This window comes from Aspergillus melleus (genome assembly GCF_016097325.1).
Source record: "Aspergillus melleus strain CBS 546.65 chromosome Unknown contig7, whole genome shotgun sequence".
NCBI classification, from domain to species: Eukaryota; Fungi; Ascomycota; class Eurotiomycetes; order Eurotiales; family Aspergillaceae; genus Aspergillus; species Aspergillus melleus.
The window spans coordinates 1,443,014-1,459,149 of record NW_025763376.1 but is presented as its reverse complement, the minus strand read 5'-3'; the positions used below and the strand labels follow the sequence as shown (position 1 = coordinate 1,459,149).

The 16,136-nt window shown below is 48.7% G+C and overlaps 7 protein-coding genes across 7 annotated transcripts; 2 read left to right on the top strand and 5 right to left on the bottom strand.

Moving 5' to 3' along the window:
* Positions 1–32: 32 nt before the first annotated feature.
* On the bottom strand, positions 33–359 carry LDX57_011415 (uncharacterized protein; the record flags this gene model as incomplete). The annotated part of the gene is made up of 1 exon (XM_046093161.1): positions 33–359. One exon carries the CDS (start codon positions 357–359, stop codon positions 33–35), a length of 327 nt encoding a protein of 108 aa, XP_045949139.1.
* Positions 360–766: 407 nt separating this feature from the next.
* On the bottom strand, positions 767–3,189 carry LDX57_011414 (zinc-binding alcohol dehydrogenase family protein). The gene is made up of 3 exons (XM_046093160.1): positions 2,046–3,189; positions 1,673–1,964; positions 767–1,569 (listed from the first exon to the last, which is right to left on the bottom strand). Exons 1-3 carry the CDS (start codon positions 2,314–2,316, stop codon positions 1,032–1,034), a joined length of 1,101 nt encoding a protein of 366 aa, XP_045949138.1. The 5' UTR covers positions 2,317–3,189; the 3' UTR covers positions 767–1,031.
* Positions 3,190–8,048: 4,859 nt separating this feature from the next.
* Positions 8,049–8,963, bottom strand: LDX57_011413 (uncharacterized protein; the record flags this gene model as incomplete). Its single annotated transcript, XM_046093159.1, has 1 exon — positions 8,049–8,963. One exon carries the CDS (start codon positions 8,961–8,963, stop codon positions 8,049–8,051), a length of 915 nt encoding a protein of 304 aa, XP_045949137.1.
* A 1,372-nt stretch (positions 8,964–10,335) lies between these two features.
* On the bottom strand, positions 10,336–11,364 carry LDX57_011412 (NmrA/HSCARG family protein; the record flags this gene model as incomplete). Its single annotated transcript, XM_046093158.1, has 3 exons — positions 10,336–10,661; positions 10,721–11,132; positions 11,191–11,364. The coding sequence occupies 3 exons, from the start codon at positions 11,362–11,364 to the stop codon at positions 10,336–10,338; spliced, it is 912 nt and encodes a 303-aa protein (XP_045949136.1).
* Positions 11,365–12,167: 803 nt separating this feature from the next.
* URE2_7 (glutathione S-transferase family protein) lies at positions 12,168–12,830 on the top strand (the record flags this gene model as incomplete). The annotated part of the gene is made up of 1 exon (XM_046093157.1): positions 12,168–12,830. The coding sequence occupies one exon, from the start codon at positions 12,168–12,170 to the stop codon at positions 12,828–12,830; it is 663 nt and encodes a 220-aa protein (XP_045949135.1).
* Positions 12,831–13,056: 226 nt separating this feature from the next.
* On the bottom strand, positions 13,057–14,163 carry LDX57_011410 (alkene reductase; the record flags this gene model as incomplete). The annotated part of the gene is made up of 1 exon (XM_046093156.1): positions 13,057–14,163. The coding sequence occupies one exon, from the start codon at positions 14,161–14,163 to the stop codon at positions 13,057–13,059; it is 1,107 nt and encodes a 368-aa protein (XP_045949134.1).
* Positions 14,164–15,211: 1,048 nt separating this feature from the next.
* Positions 15,212–15,747, top strand: URE2_6 (glutathione S- transferase, nitrogen catabolite repression regulator; the record flags this gene model as incomplete). The annotated part of the gene is made up of 3 exons (XM_046093155.1): positions 15,212–15,220; positions 15,293–15,473; positions 15,536–15,747. 3 exons carry the CDS (start codon positions 15,212–15,214, stop codon positions 15,745–15,747), a joined length of 402 nt encoding a protein of 133 aa, XP_045949133.1.
* Positions 15,748–16,136: the final 389 nt, after the last annotated feature.

Sequence of the window (16,136 nt, the reverse complement as noted above, 5' to 3'; positions counted from 1 at the left end):
AGCCGAGAATGTCACCATCCAGGTCGGGTCACTTACATGACAAAAAACACAATAATGCCGACCAAAGCAAAACTGATCAAGCATCCTGCCGGACCACCTTTGTTGAGCGCATTTCCGGAACCGACCAGCAATCCCGGTCCAATAATTCCTGCTTCGGTTAGCGACCGATCGGAAAGGAAATTGCGTTCTGGTAGCTCACCCCCGATTGCGATCATTTGCAGATGTCGCGACTGCAGTTTTCTTTTCAACGGCTCTTCCAAGCCATCATTTGATACCCCCGATCCCCGGGTCGTATTCTCCTCGTCCGCCGTGAAGCGACTCTGGAATGTGAGTCCATTTTTGCCGGATCGGGCCGACATTGCCTGGATTGCAAATAGGTAGAGCGACCGAAAAGAAGGGAGTGGGCGGAAACAGAATTTTAGGATACATGGTTGCAGGGCATGCCAATTTTCACTGCCCATCGATGCATCCTTCACGATGGCGCAAGAACGGGTGGGATGAGGTTCTCCAGATTAGCACGCTCGGCCCGCGTTCATTTGCTGGGGATGTCGTGATAAGGGCTGGAGGTGGCGGTATATTGGCCGGATCGTCGCTTTGCCCCCGTTTCTAGTCCGGACACGGGAATATTGCTGTGTTTATTGGTTGTGCGGATGCAGATTTTGATAGTCGCAGTTTGATTTGCCTTCTTATCGTGGTTTCTCATGCTGTTATGTAACTAGTTACCAATTCTGGCTTATTGGTCGATGCTTTAATTGCAGCTCATATCCTCAGATTTACTCTCATAGGTTATTTCCCCAATGTATTTGATCCCTTGCTTTACTAATTAATAAGGTGTACGTGCCCTCTCAATATTCTCTTAATTTTAAACTCCACCCGGGTGTCCTCAGGCTGTCAGGCATTCCCCGCAAGCCCTACCTATCAGTATCGGCCTGTCCCAAGTGCCCAATTCAATCCCACAGAAGCAATGATGTTTCAACTCCGAACCCCCATCCTAAAGCCACTAACTATTCCCACAGCCTTCCGCCAGCGCTTCAAATAGAATAAACAAGCTTCTTTCCCCTCACCCCTCCCGCTTTCAACTCCTGCAACCCTTCCAAAACGCCCCGTAATCCACCACCCCTAACATCCACCTCATGCGGCCTGACAAGCCCCCTACTCACCAGCTCCCCCGCAACCCTCCCCCATCTCTTCCCAAACGCCTCTTCCTCCGCATCCGCCTCGAAGACCAAGCCCCCAGGGAACTCAAACTGCTCGCCTACCATCGTGTACCCCAGCGCGGAGGTAGCTTTTGCGCTTTCCTCGGGCCGCAGCTCCTTGAAGGGGCTCGGTAGGGGCCATCCGACAGAATGGTAGTGGCCGCCTGTCGCGGGGAGGATCTTGCTGCAGTCTGTGCTGGTGGAGTCATTGCCTATGCAGTCGAGGATGTAAGTAATTGGGTTGGTGGCGGATTGGGCAATGATTGTTGACATAGTGTTTGGGTTGTTGTAGTCGTAGATGTAGTCTGCTCCGCGGGAGGCGACGAGGGCGTTGTTGGCGGGTGAGCAAGTGGCGTGCACGGTGTAGCCGGATCTAGTGCAAGAAGTTACTTAAATAGCTTGTAGATAAAGGGAAACACAATTGGAGACAGAAAGGGAAATGAAAAAAAGAGGTGCTATGTCTTCGGAGAACGTACAACTTGGCTATCTGGATCGCAATGGTCCCCGTCGCCGAGCTAGCGCCGTAGATCAATATCGAAGGACCGGGGCTAGTCACGCCAGTAGACTCCGAGCTCGAGTCCACAGTCGAGCTGATCGACGGCCAGGTCAAGTCCATATTCTTATAGAAGGCCTGACCAACAGTAATGAGCCCGACGGCCAGAGACGCCGCTTCCTCGAAGCTTAAATGAGTTGGCTTGTGAAACGTGGCGTGTTCCTTGCAGATCACTATATCGGAGAAGGAACCGTCTTCAGGTTCGACAGTATTACCTACATTTTTCGTTAGTCAAGCATGCTCGGGTAAACAGAGCACCTTCCAATGAGAGTCTAAGAGGGGTCAACTGGACCTACCTCCATGGCAAGCACCATACACCTCATCCCCGGGCTTGAACCGCGTGACGGACTTTCCAACCTCCACGACGACCCCTGACCAGTCACAACCGACGATCGTCCCCGGGCCTCCGAAGCCATCTATATGGGTGTTATCGGTCGGATTCAGCGCAAAGGCTTTCGTCTCGGCAATGATGTATTCGTCGCGGAGTCGGGGGTAAGTGACATCGGAGCGAAGTTCGGCGCCACCGGGACCGACAATTTGAATGGCGGTGCGAGTTTGAGATGACATTTTGGAGGAAAGGATCTATATTTAATTTGTCTTTGAAGGAACGATCGGCCTAACGTCGTGGTTCAGTGTCACAAGTCCTTACTAAATGCAGAGATGAACCGGAGCTCGAGTATAACAATAAGTTATGATATGGCGTGACACGGCAATAATGGCATACTTATATGGCGGGATCGAGATTAACCTGCAACCTATAATCCTTGAGTTCGCACCATTCTTTCCCCGCGATCTCCTTTCCTGTTGGTGATTCGTAATCCTGTTGGTAATTCGTAATCCTGTTGGTTGCTTTATAATATTAGCGCAGGGATTACATGAGCACTCGTGGCTGGGGCCGAGTTAGTATAAAAGGTGATTAGTTCAGTAAATTACATAGACCTTTCCGCTCTCTCAATTGCCCAACCGATATACTCTATTTACATTTTATCTATAGACACTCTTCTTCTTTTCCCTATTCGCAACCGAACTCCCAACCTATCGACTGATCCCCTTCCTACCCGTCGGAGATACGCCCTTGATTTCGATCATAACCTGGAGAAAAGTGGATTCCTCATTGACCAGTCATCGTAGCCTCCATGAATTGTCATGCTTGCGCAATAAATACATCTAATTTATACTGTCAATCTGCAGCATACCCCTCTCTCGTAGTCCTATTGCAGTGCGGAGCGCTTGTAATTTGCAGGGTCCCGACCCTGTCCAAGCTCGACCCACTCGCACCTTCTCTCGAGACCTTGGAGGATTTAGTAACTCTTCCCGTAACGCATTGTTGGTCACCAATAGCATCTAAGTCGACCTAAATTGCTAGCGTATCCGCTATTAGTGCTGACATCTATGAAAAACGGCTTGGGTATTGGATGCTCTGTTCCCAGGGGTATGGCCATTCGTGGAAGAGCAAATAGGATGGGGTTCTTAATTTACGAGATTGCTAGGTGGGTTGGGCTTGTCAGTGTAATAGGTATACAGAGCTGCAGGTTATTTCACCTCTCCAGCACTAACTTAGTTAGGATGGTTCCCTTCGGACATCTCCTAGCGTCTATACATCGAGGGAGAACATAGGCCTATAGTCATAGGTACCTGACTGTTGGCGTTTTACGAACTCGACTGAATCCTAATTCAATGGATATTACATAGACGAGCTATTCACTAGCAAACTAGGTAGCAGATATCTTTGACCAAAAGCGGCCAATCGCCCCCCTCGAAATAAAATCTCCCTTCTGATTGGCTGCATTGGAGGCTTGCTCACTTCGGTGACCTTATGATAGAAAACCAAGAGTGTTGACAAAGGTTCTGGAAGCATTGGACTTTTCACTACTAGAACATGGTACACTTACTCCCTTATTTCACTTTAGCGTTCAATATAGTTTGATGAAAGGGAGGGGCTTCTCGAAGCGGAGATTGGACCAGATTCATAGTAGATTTACTGAACGCTCCTAATTGCATAACTATACAAGCTTAGCACATTATTAAGGAAAGGAGGTATGTGAATACGTGTCCCAACCAAACCATACAGAATCTCTTTCCATCAGTGCCTCGTAAAAGTACAAAAGTAAAACACAGGCACGATAGGCTATGTACACTGGTTACTACAAATTAAAGAAGACTTTATCAAACGGAACAGAAGGATTTATAGCATAGAAAAGCCTAGAACAAAAGCGTGAAGGCTTCACTCTAACGTCCAATGCGGCGGTGTTTCGAGACGACAGAATGCATTGCGCCGCGGTAAACCACCGACTGAGCCAACAAGCCGAACGCAGCTATCTTGATAGAATAATGGACCTTTCGAGAAAACCTCTCCTCTGTCACTTCTCTGGTAAACTTCATCTACGAGGTGGCGCCTAGCTTGGTCAAGATTTGGTTGGTCTTGCCACTTCCATTCAAGCTCCCCACCGTATTCTTTTGGTAGATCTGAAGCCGCGACATGAGAGAGGAGGAATGGCCTCGACTCTGATGGGGAAAGAACGAAGATCTTTGACCTCGTTTCGGGATCAAACCACTGGCTTATAGATTCCCATACCGACTTGAAGAAGGCAGGCGCTCTTACAACCTTAAAATCAAGTAAACCTAGTTTCTTAAATGCAAGGGGGCGGAATTTGAAGAAGGGGTACTCACAAAAACCTTTCCAAGGGTCTCCGGATAATGAGTGGTAGCAATTCCGCTGGCCCCCTGGAGATACTTGCGGATACTCCAGAACTGGAGCACTCTCACATTGCTGATGTCCACAATATGTGTAGACGACGAGATTGGGCATTTGGAATTCCATCGAGACAACTCTGAACGAGCGGGAGAACGAATTGCAAGAGATTCTCGTACAGCGCATGGAGATGCAGCACGTGAATAGGTACATTAGATCCCTCATGAGAACTTGAACCTGGTGCCTTCGCCAGAAATTTCAGGTAACCCTCCATGCTTTTCTTGGTGAGCTTCCGGACTTGGAAAACGTAAATGGGTCTCCCTGCATTGTCTCGCCGCCCAATCCATTGAGGATACTTTGATTGTCAGCAAGCTGTCCTCAACTCTGAATATACTTCAGTTGGCTGGAACCACTTACCGTCTTTCTGGTTTCATCATACAAATCAACATCTAGGTCCTCATAGAAGCTCTGAATGTGTTTTTCTCTGCGCCAGTTTGAAAATAGTGGAACCTATCGAATGCGGCATCAACGTCATAGCGCTCAGCTCGCAAAAACCGACTGGAAAGTTCAGCTAGTGTTAGTGGAAAGCCCTAAAGAACGACAAAAGATCCTCGAAAGATCATCGATAGAACTTACAACACCGTGGTGTCGTCACTATTCTCGGCTCTGGTAAATGTGCCCAGCTCATTCTTCCGACATTTGTCTTTAAATCGAGACACTCCATCGCTTGGTTTAGAGGCCTCTCTAAAGTCCGGACTGACTAGAGACTCATTGGAAGGAGGGCTCGATTGCTTTTCGAAACAAGAGGTAGCCCTGATTCGACCAAGCTCCCCTGTAAAGTCTTTCTGGGCGACACTGGGGGCTGCCAAAGTAAATGACACAATAGTATAAAATCAATGGTCACAAGGACGGCCCCTGTTCGTCTTTAATTAAAAACAAGTTAAAATAATGCTGCTGGAAGTATTTACAAGAGGCCTCGCTGGGAACTTCAGTTATATACATTCCCTAGGCTTTGTTCGGACCGAGACTGAACTCAAGATTTGTCGCCATTCGGGAAGATTCCCTAGTCCAAACTAGCCGAATTGTATAGAAGAAGCGAATTGTACATATACGCCACATTTTTTAGAACTTCAAAAATTACATCCATAATATCGCATCTCACATCGGCATCTTCAAAACTTCATCCCTTGACCAATACTTCTGTATGTGCTCAGCACCAAGCTCCCGAACCTCGGCATCCAGATGTTCCCACAAGATCGAGTGAAACCCAACTAAAATACTTTTCATCTCATGCCACTGGAAGTCCCTACTTCCCTGCAAACATGCATCACAGTAGGCTGCGAGACTCTCAAGACCATTGTGAATGGCCTCATGCTGCGCTACTAGGTGCCCCTGGGGTTGAAACGCTGGCATCCGAGTCGCAAGGACTGGGAAAACACGCTTCTATCTAACCAATGAGCTTCTAGAGAAAAGTAAAACGCTATAATGGATTTCTCGAACCTCTTCAATTGTGTGGTGTATAGTGAGTTGCTCACAGAATCCAAGACAGAGTTGTAAATACGATCGAAGGGACAAGCCTTTTGGCCGGCAGGAATTGATGGCAGCCGTATGCATCACATCCCATTGCATTCGGAAGTGCTCGTGCTTTTTGCGCTCGTATTAGCGGGACGATGGCGCCTGTGGAAGACCTTTTGTGTATTTCTTACTAGACCCTCCATCTTGTCTGCCATGCGATTGTATATGCGAAATTCCACTGGATTCATTGGTGATGCGACGGGCGCCATGTTAACTCCATGTAATAATGACGACGTTGCCAAGGATAGAGAAATGGGTTTTTTGAGAACATGCAGCGAATGCTTGCAAGATCGAATGGCTGCTTTTGATAAGAGAGAATGCATTATCAACATGGTGCTGATGGCTACCCTATAAGGGGTTCTTTGAGAGATTGAACAATCATCCTTGTGTTACCCGATCCGCTTGTACTTCTAAATTTGCACGCGACAGATAGCTGATCTCCTACCGCCACGCACCGTATTTCCAATCATTGGACATCCCGACTCGCGTTTGCGTGGTAATCGGCAGACTGGTCAGGAGCTCGGCTTTCCGATGAGCCGAGATTATGCAATGCGAGCCCCGGATAGTTAGCTTGCTCTATCCATTTAAGTGACTTAACAACGGAGTTGAACTAATGTGGGTGTCTAGCAACCCAATATCAATAGTAAGGCAGCCCAGGCTTGAAATGCTTTGTTTGATATCGGTGGTCTACCCATTATTGCAAGATCAGAGATTGAATCGACTACTAGGTGCTTCATAACTAAGCCATCAGGCGTCATGAGGCTAGACAGCAACAATCCAAGCCGAACATACACACCGTCCACACGAAAAACCATTCGGCGACCAAAACAGGCGCATACGTGGCGGAAACCGTGCCTCGAAGGACCTGACCCCGACGTGCTCAAGAATTTGGTTTTAAGGGAGGTTGAGTTGATGAGTCAAATACGCTTGTTACAAAAAGAAGTAATTGCTCGTCGTGCAGAGTAAGCTTTCCTTTGTAACTAGTTCATTTTAGTATTTTTAAATTGACTTCTCTTCCTTGATTAGGCGTTCAAAATACGTTGCCGTTCTGAATAGGTTTCCACCGACGAGGTTTGCTCAAGGTATCCACTCGATGATTATGGGAGAGAGATTCGAGAGGATATGTCGTTGGCTGGATGAAGTGCACCCATAGTTGAAAATAGGTTCCAATAAATATAATCAGACTGTGGCAGACCTTGTCTGTGATTCTAATGATGCTGTGAACTTTACCAAATAGACCGAAAATCCCAGCTAAGGCAATGTTTAGATCTTGCATGCACATACTATGTCAACAGGTGCTATAACCTAGTCTAAGGGGCTACGCGAGGCTGATGTTCATCTATGGAAGCAGTTTGAATACACAGGCCGTCACGCAGCAAAAAGGGTCAACGGATAGGTGGAGTCGATTAGAATTTATTTTTTGCTTGGTAGTGGTGGAGAGCTCAAGTTGCCCTCGGAGCTCGGCGTGCTAAAAGGGCGAGAATAGAGTAATACAGTAACCCCGAAGTGGCGCGAACCGAATTTTTGTAACTGAAATGCTTGGCCCCGTAGGTGCTGGGAATAGAACCCCGATAATACATGATGAATGTCATAGTTGGCATTGGCAGAGCAGCTAGTGGGGTTCAAAATTGACATTTTCAAAATTGAAATTTTCGTGAAATAATAAGGTGGTTCATAAAATAGAAAATCAAAACAATATCATTTTGCGAAGCTCTACTAGCTGCTAATGAGTCTTACCTCAAGAAAGAATCTCAACATTTCACAATTGCAAAGGGTAGATAAAGTTGCATTCCCGCATTTCATACAATTGATCATTACATTCTCTAATCAAAGGTGCTCTATATGTTTTTACGAGCTTCAGCCCAAACACCGTTGTACTATACATCAGTATACGTAAGAGTGAAAGATTGACTTTTATCATAGTAAAACAGTATACGAAGTAATTGAAGCTGGATATTAGGATCGAATGAGCTATCTCATTTGACCGTTGCCCGCCGGAGGTGCTTCGCAGCCAGTATATACATCTTGTCAGCTACTTCAATACCCTCCGCGTTTTTTCTTCCCGGAGGTAATCGGCGACCTTCGTCCACTGGAGATCCGGGTATCTATCGTTATCCAGCGGCTTCAGTTTGGCCACCCCCGAAAACATGTTCGCCATATATTGCATCCCCTGCCAGGCCGGAAAGATGTCATTTTCGCCGCCAAATGCCCTTAGAACTCGGATCATAACCTCCAAGAATCCAACGGTTCCCATCCACGACGGCTGATACTGCTTTCCCTCCAATGCCGTCTCGGCGACGGCAATGTCCTGCACGCTGACGACATCGCCGGCGATGCGGAGGAACCGTGGAGTGGGATTGGGATCCGCTGCCACGGCAGCCGTGTAGGCTGCAGTATCTGGGATAGTGGTTAGATCCAATAATTGCGTCGCTTTCCCCACGTAGACGACCTTCCCCTTCTTGTGATTGATCATCGGCGAGTCACCGCCCAGCAGGTCCATGAACCCGCCGTTGAGAATGCTGGTCCAGGCAATGCCAGAGCGGTCGAGTCGGGCATGGAACTCCCGTCGCAGGTCCAGATTGCGGTTCGAACCTGGTTTAGTTTTGGTGAAGTCGAGGGAGAAGTCTGATGGGATGAAACGAGGGACTTTGGCAGCCACGGCGGCGTCGAGCAGGTTGCCCTGCACATTGTGGATTACATCGCGTAGACCTTGGAGTGTCGAGACAACGCAGGTCGCCCCGTGGAGCTCACGAGTAAGAGCAGCGACGTCGGAGAAATTGACAGGAGCAATGGACACGTTGCGATCTTGAAGCGACTGGGTGCGTGCATGGTCTGTCCGCGGGCGGACAAGGGCCTTAACTGGAACTCCTCGGCGTGTCAAATTCTTTGCTACCAGCTGACCGAGATTACCTGTGGCGCCTGCAATGGCGACGAATGATGGCGCCATTGACAGCTGGTGTGTTGGTAGCTTCAGCAATATTGGCTATTGTCTTTGGAGTAAATGCCGCGTGAAAAGTCCAAACCCCAGAGAGAATGGACAATGTTCCTAGAGATCCATTGCTTGATTATTGTCAAACTATGACATCTTGTTACAGCTAAATAAGTGACAAGATAGTTGCTTTGACGTACATTACTAATTGTTCGGCCTGTCGGGCTTGAAATGAAGCCCGCGTGGCTAGTGGGTCGTGTACACAACACAAACCAACGGTATGGAAGGTTCAATATACAAGGGACGCAACATATCTCGGTACGCAGGATGAATCATGGTCGACTCTGACTATTTTGATTGCACCAAACGCAATGGATCATTTATAGCGCTGCTCATCCGGACCATTCCGGATTACTCTACTCCGCACTTTTTTAATTCCTGACATCAGACCTACTTCTCCCTTCTTCAAACTACTTTTAGCCCTTCCCTTAAACTTTCAAATACAAACAGCCACTCTCAATGTTCCCGTTCAAATTGGTTCGGGGGCTCTCCACAGCCACTGCCAAAGCCACTTTACCTATCGTGATATGCGGCAAGAATCCTGGGGTGAGCTCGGCTGTCACTGCGGGGTTGCAACCAGACTATAGGGGTAAGTTCTGAGCGTGACTGATCCACGTTAGTATTACGCGCTGTTCAGCCTGTTAAGAAAGTAATATCCGCTATAGTCGCCCACTCCATTTTAAGTCCAGCGGCCGGGGTTCGCGACCTTCCCCGCCTCCTCCAGCGTGGCACCAGTGCGACTGAGCAAGAAGCAACACCGGTAGCTGTTCTTGTCGGCGGCGGATACACTGATGATGATCTTAAATCAATGCAGGATGCCTGTCGGGAAACGCCATCTGTCGTTTGGCTTAAGGTTCGACCGATGGATATGTCGGGTCCACTGCCCCCGTTTGCGGAATATGGAGCAAAGGTTGGGAGAACAGCCAGGGATGTCTTGAATCAGTTGCGTTCAAAGGGGGAGCTGGGAAAGGGTCAGACATGTTATCTGTAGTCAGTCGATCGATCAATCATAACTTTTCAGTCTAATGGAATGAGGACCGATGAACCAGAATTTGGTATCAAAATTTTGGATCCAAATTGAACCTGTAGTGGATCAGATGTCGTAGCTGGTCGTGGCGTGGTTGCCAATGTACGCATTGGGTTGGACAATACAACAATACCAGCCTAACGGGTATCATTAGACAAGTTAACTAAAATCACGTAGCGGCTACATGTACGTGATGCCCGGGAACCCATGCGAGGTATATCTTCCTGACTGTTTACATAATTCTGCATGATAAGGTCCATTTCTCAATTTATATTACAGTTATGTTCCATCAGATATACCTATTTAGAACTTCTCCTTGTTCTGCTTCACGAACTCCTCCCACAGCGTCGGCTTTGAGTCCAGCAATTTCAGTGACGGCTCCAAAGACTCGCCGGCAAAATATCCCGGGTCTTCCAACAACTGGATATTCTCCAGCATCTCCTGCGCGATGGGTTCAGGAAGGAAGGATTTGAAGGTCTCCGACGGAACCTCCACTGCCTGCGCCTTGTAGCCGGTGACCTGTTGGAACTCGTCCACGATTCTCTTCGGCGAGTAATAGTCGGTGGCGGCGAGGATCCGCTGTCCGGCGGTTGACGGCCAGTTGGATATGGCAGCTTTCACAAATTTGCCTATGTTATTAGGCTGATTAGTATATTTTCGTAGTCGACGATAGAAACAATGGGCATACCAGTATCCTGGGCCGCGTCAAAGAGCGGCACGCGGGCTTTCTCCAAGTTCACCGGCCACGCAAGCGTGTAAGTGTCACCCTGCTTGTTAAAGAACTCGAAGAAATTGGACATGAACAGGCCGGGCAGGACAAATGTGGACGAGATGCCGCTGGCCCTGATATAGTCTTCAATCTCGGCCTTGCCATCAAAGTGAGTCACGTTCGGCAGACGGCCGTTACTGATCTCAGTCACATTCCGCAACGAGGAAAAGATGAGATGCTGCACCCCAGCTTGCTTGCATGCCTCAGTCACTGCCTTGCCCTGAGATAATTCAACCTCCTTCTTCATGGACTCCCAGAAGTTTGTCACTAGAAAGACGGTGTGGGCGCCAGAAACAGCGCGGAGAGCTCCCTCGACAGATGAGATATCGGCCTAGAGAGACTATAAGTTAGTGCCCTTGCAATACAAGGTTCGTGTTGTGTTTTCTCACCGAAACAACCTCCACTCCAGCAGCCACCAACTTCTGCGAAGACGGCTTGCTGGGATCGCGGGTGACACCTCGGATTTTGAACTGCTTGGAGAGAGCCGGATCGGCCAGGATGGCCTTGATGACCGAGCCACCCTGGTTTCCGGTGGCTCCGAAGACGGTAAGAATTTTGGACATGTTTCGAGAGTTTTGTGAAGATAGTGTTGCACGAGGATTTCGAAAGTAAAACTGACGGGTTCAATGGCGAATTTCCGACCACTTCTTATACCTCGATACGATCGGTGTCATTCGCAGGCGATCTTAATACTGGCTGATTCTGATCCATATGACAAACTCGGTCTTAATATGCGCGAGCGCGAGCGCGAGCTAGTGATCCCAGGTCTCATATTCTAGGGTGTATGAATCATGTCGTCATCGAGCGAAGGTTACCGGTGGATGATGGCAGTTCAGGGATCTTCTGCAAATCAGATCTCGGCGGGTTTACTCAGCAATCTACACAGTACCGGTATCCGTGGCCTCCGGGATCCTGGTGGTGGGTGGACCGCAGGATCCCGGAGGCCACGGATACCTAGTATTTCAAAGCCTCGGAGTTTCGTTGCGCGAATGGGCGACACGGTTCAACTTAATCCGGTCGAATGGTTCAGCGATGGCGGCTCCACAACAGTAATTATCACCACCGAGGAATGTGGCTCAAGCCCTCCGGGGTGTTCATTTTACCCTTCTGGCTCGCCAATCAAAAGTCTTAGACATTTCGCGCGCGTCGGTTGAAGCTTTCTAAAGCCCCGAATTCTGGCAAAGCTCTACTCATCTATCCACTCACTCGGCCTTAATGTCAATCCCGAAACTTACAATATTCATAATCATCAACCGAAAAGCTTGCATCCTTTTACCATGGCCTCCCATTCCTCGAAAATGAGACCATTCGGCACTTAACATCTATCAGATTTCTCAATCACAAGCCATCAGAGACCCTCTGTACCATGAAGCCAATCAAAGTATACGGAGGCTCATTTGGTCCCAACCCGTTCAAAGTCTGCGTCATCCTCGGTGAACTCGACATCCCTTACGCTCCGGAGCCCATAGACTTCAGCGAGCTCAAAACCCCTCAATATGAAGGCATCAATCCCAACGGGCGACTTCCTGCTATCTTCGACCCTAACACCGGCATCACGCTGTGGGAGTCCGGCGCCATAATCGAATACCTGGTCGAGACCTATGACCAGAGCCATCGACTCAGTTTCCGTGTAGGCTCCGCGGAAGCACACTACGCTCGTCAATGGCTGTACTTTCAGACCACTGGCCAGGGGCCGTACTACGGCCAAGCGGTCTGGTTCACGCGATACCACCCGGCGAAGGTCGACACTGCGGTGCAGCGCTATGTCGGAGAGATGCGCCGCGTGTCCGGGGTGCTCGACAAGTGGTTGGAGCACCGGAAGTGGCTTGTAGGTGAGAAAATGTCATACGCGGACCTAGCGTTTATACCGTGGCAAAATGCCGCGAAGAGCATGTTGGGCGATTATGGGTTCGACGAGACGAAGTTCCCGAACGTATGCGCGTGGCTTGCTCGAATGAATGAGAGGCCCGTGGTGAAGGAGCTCATCGCTATTCAGGAGCGCATGATTCGGGAGAGGCAGATGAAGTAGGGGCCACATTGTGTATTCACACCGCGAGCTAAGAATTGGGGTCTCTGGGGAACTTTTCATTGTATATTATTGTTCTATTCGACCTATTTCATAAGAACCAGTCACCAACTAATGGGCACCGCCTCACTCATTCGTCGTTGAGATATATAAGTACCTTGTTAATAATACTCCTATACAAATCAACAACAGGAAACTAATTATCCATGGTACATGATGGCAAGGCTCTCTAGGCTTTACCAGCTTCCATGTGCGATGAGAACTCTTTACTGAACAGGTAATCAGTATAACCTTCCGATCCTTGTCCATACATGGTTGCCGGATTGAACTGCGCTAAAGGCAGTCCGCACTTGACTCTGAAAGGTAGGTCGGGGTTTCCGATGTATGGACGACCAAAAGCGACAGCCACATCATGGTTGGCATAGGTACTGTCCACCGCGGTCTTTGCGGACTCTCCATTATAGTTCCCGGCAACTAGAACGGGACTGCTATTGCCATATGCTTCCAACAACCAGTTCAGATCCCCGTCATCCTTGTCTCTCGCGTCAGACTCACACGCGTGAAGATAGGCCAAGTTGAACTGAGCCAATTTCCGAACGACATCCGTAAACTGCGGAATGGGATCTTCCATGCGCATTCCTTGGTACCTGCTCCATGGACTCAGGCGTATTGCAGTGCGCTGATTACCTATCTCGGCGGCAACGGCGCGGGTGACTTCAACAGCGTACCTCGATCGGTTGGCAATATTTCCGCCCCATTCGTCCGTTCGTGTATTCGAAACATCTTGAAGGAATTGGTCCACAAGATAGCCATTCGCTCCATGAATTTCCACGCCGTCAAATTCAGCGCTGATCGCATTTTTGGCCGCATTCCGGAAGTCGACGATGGAATCCAGGATCTCTTTTTCTGTCATGGATCGAGGCCGGTGGATCTCGTCGCTGAAGGCACTTTTCATTGGGCTGTTGCTGGCCGAGAGAAGCGGATGCTCTCCCTGATTCAAGAAGGTAGGGTTTGCGGCACGACCCAAAGCCCAAAGTTGGAGGTAAATGTATGACCCCTTGTTATGGACTGCATCGGTAACGTCTTTCCAGGCGGCTACTTGGCTGTTACTGTAGATTCCAGGGACATTGGGATATCCTCCATGTCGAGGACTGATCACGGTGGCCTCAGTGACAATAAGGGACCCCGGAACGCTTGCACGTTGCTCATAGTACTTTTTCACAGAAGGCAGCGGGAGGTGCGACTGATCGGCACGAAGACGAGTCATGGGGGCCATAGCAATTCGCTGATTGAGGGTCTTTCCTCCAATCTGGAGGGGCTTGAATAATTTCGACATTTTCGTGATTCCAATGCAAGGTGAGGTAGAGATTGGGAGGTCTTCAGATGGAGCGAGATTAATTGTTCAAGTACTATATACAATTTGGCTAGAGCTCTTTTCCGACTAAATTCTTTCCTCCCGTCTTGTCTATGAGAGTAGAGTTCATACGGAGATTGTTAATGTCGGGCTTTGGAGCGCGACTTGATTTGTCAGGCCTACCCTTCCGTTTCATATATCCGCCGCCGAGCACGAAGCCGAACCAAAACGGGACACACTATTCCGTACTTCGTAGTACAGTAATCCGTATCAGATCGGGGCTTCGTCCTCACGGCAGTCCGAGGGCTCTTAATGCCAGCTCCGAGTGGGTCCGGGGCACGCTGTACCGGTGTTCTGATTGACCAGAGCTCTCGGGCCACGAGCGTTCATTACAAATGTTCCTGGTGATGACTATGACGCTACAACCCTACCTTGCCTTCGGAAGTAGTATCATCATTTCCTGCAGCTCAGACTTTTTATTTTAATCCCAAAGATATATTGGAAAATACTAGTTCATCGTCTTGTGACACTCCGGTGCCACACGTAACATTGAGAAAGAACTGCTCCTCCCCTTCCGCCCCAAACTATATTCCCTCCGATCCCTCAAGTCGGTATGGCTATCACGGTTGGCGTCGCGGGCATTACGGCAAATTGCCCTGCTGGTTGTGAAGAATCTTTGCAATTCCTACGACGTCCAGATTCGGGGTCTCTGCCGCAACGCCCCAAATTTCCAGGGACTTTACAAGAATCCCCCGGGTGAGCATCGTCCAAGGCGATTTAATTAATTTAGATGCTCTGCGTGGCCTCCCGCGCGGTTGAGATGTGGTAATCTGCTGTAACTTAGGTGAAAATGACCTTATGATCATGGCCTTGCCCTTATCGGTTATGAAGACTTTCTAGAGTGGCTACTTCGGCGTCTGGGACCCAGAGGCCTGCAAACTCAACTAATATGGCATTGTGGATGAGTTGTGGAAGACTACTACATATGCAACTGCTTCTCAGTATGTAGCAGCGGTAGCGAGAGACCAAAATGCGGTCGGTATGCAGCATTGTTAGTCAACACCCATAACCCGGATCAAAAGCCATGAAAAATATCACTAACTAGGGAAAGGTCTACTGTATAGACCTCGGCGATCGCTGCACCGACGGCAAGACCTATCTCAAAAGGGGTCTGGAGAACCCCAAGTATCTGGAAGTCACTCCGGTTACCTTCAAAGTGTTTCTTCAAACTCACAAGATGGAAGACCATGCCGATGCTTACCAAAACGCTGACTCTGCCGGGAATCCGACGGGTATTTGGAGTTCTAGATCGAATTTTAGCAACCCCGGATTAGGCTATCTTATGCCGATCTAGCCTTTGTCTCGTGGCAGAGTACCGCCCGGAACATGTTGTCCGTTGTGGGCTATAATGAGAACGACTTTCCCCGTCTGCCTGGCTGGTTGGCGAGAATGAACTCGCGGCCAGTAGGCAGTGACGTCATTGTCAAGCAAGACAAAATAATGGCGGAGCAGTTGAAAGCCGTGACTGCAGCTCTGAGATTTGAAAGGCCCCTCATGGACACTTGATAAACCTCACGGGACCTATCATAGGTATCTTTGTTCCTATTCCCAAGAAATATTATGTGAGGTGTCAGCTTTCGCAACCCTTCCAAGCGTTTCTAATTTAGACAGAGGGGGCTTTTAGGCATAGTTGCAGGCTCTATACAGTAGGGGTGTATAAAATTCTGTGGCACAAAATCTATGTGTATTGAGTTAGCGTTTGAAAAAGGCTCAGCCTTTGAACCCCCGCGGCATTTGGGACCACATAACCAAGATAATTAGACATATTAAGACACCGATAAACTTAATATTGCAACATTTCGATGTCACACTGATTCCGTTTCGGTAAATGATTTGCCTTTCAAGCCCGTCGTTCCGTTCAAGTACTTGGGTATACTTCAAGATGGAGCGTTTTC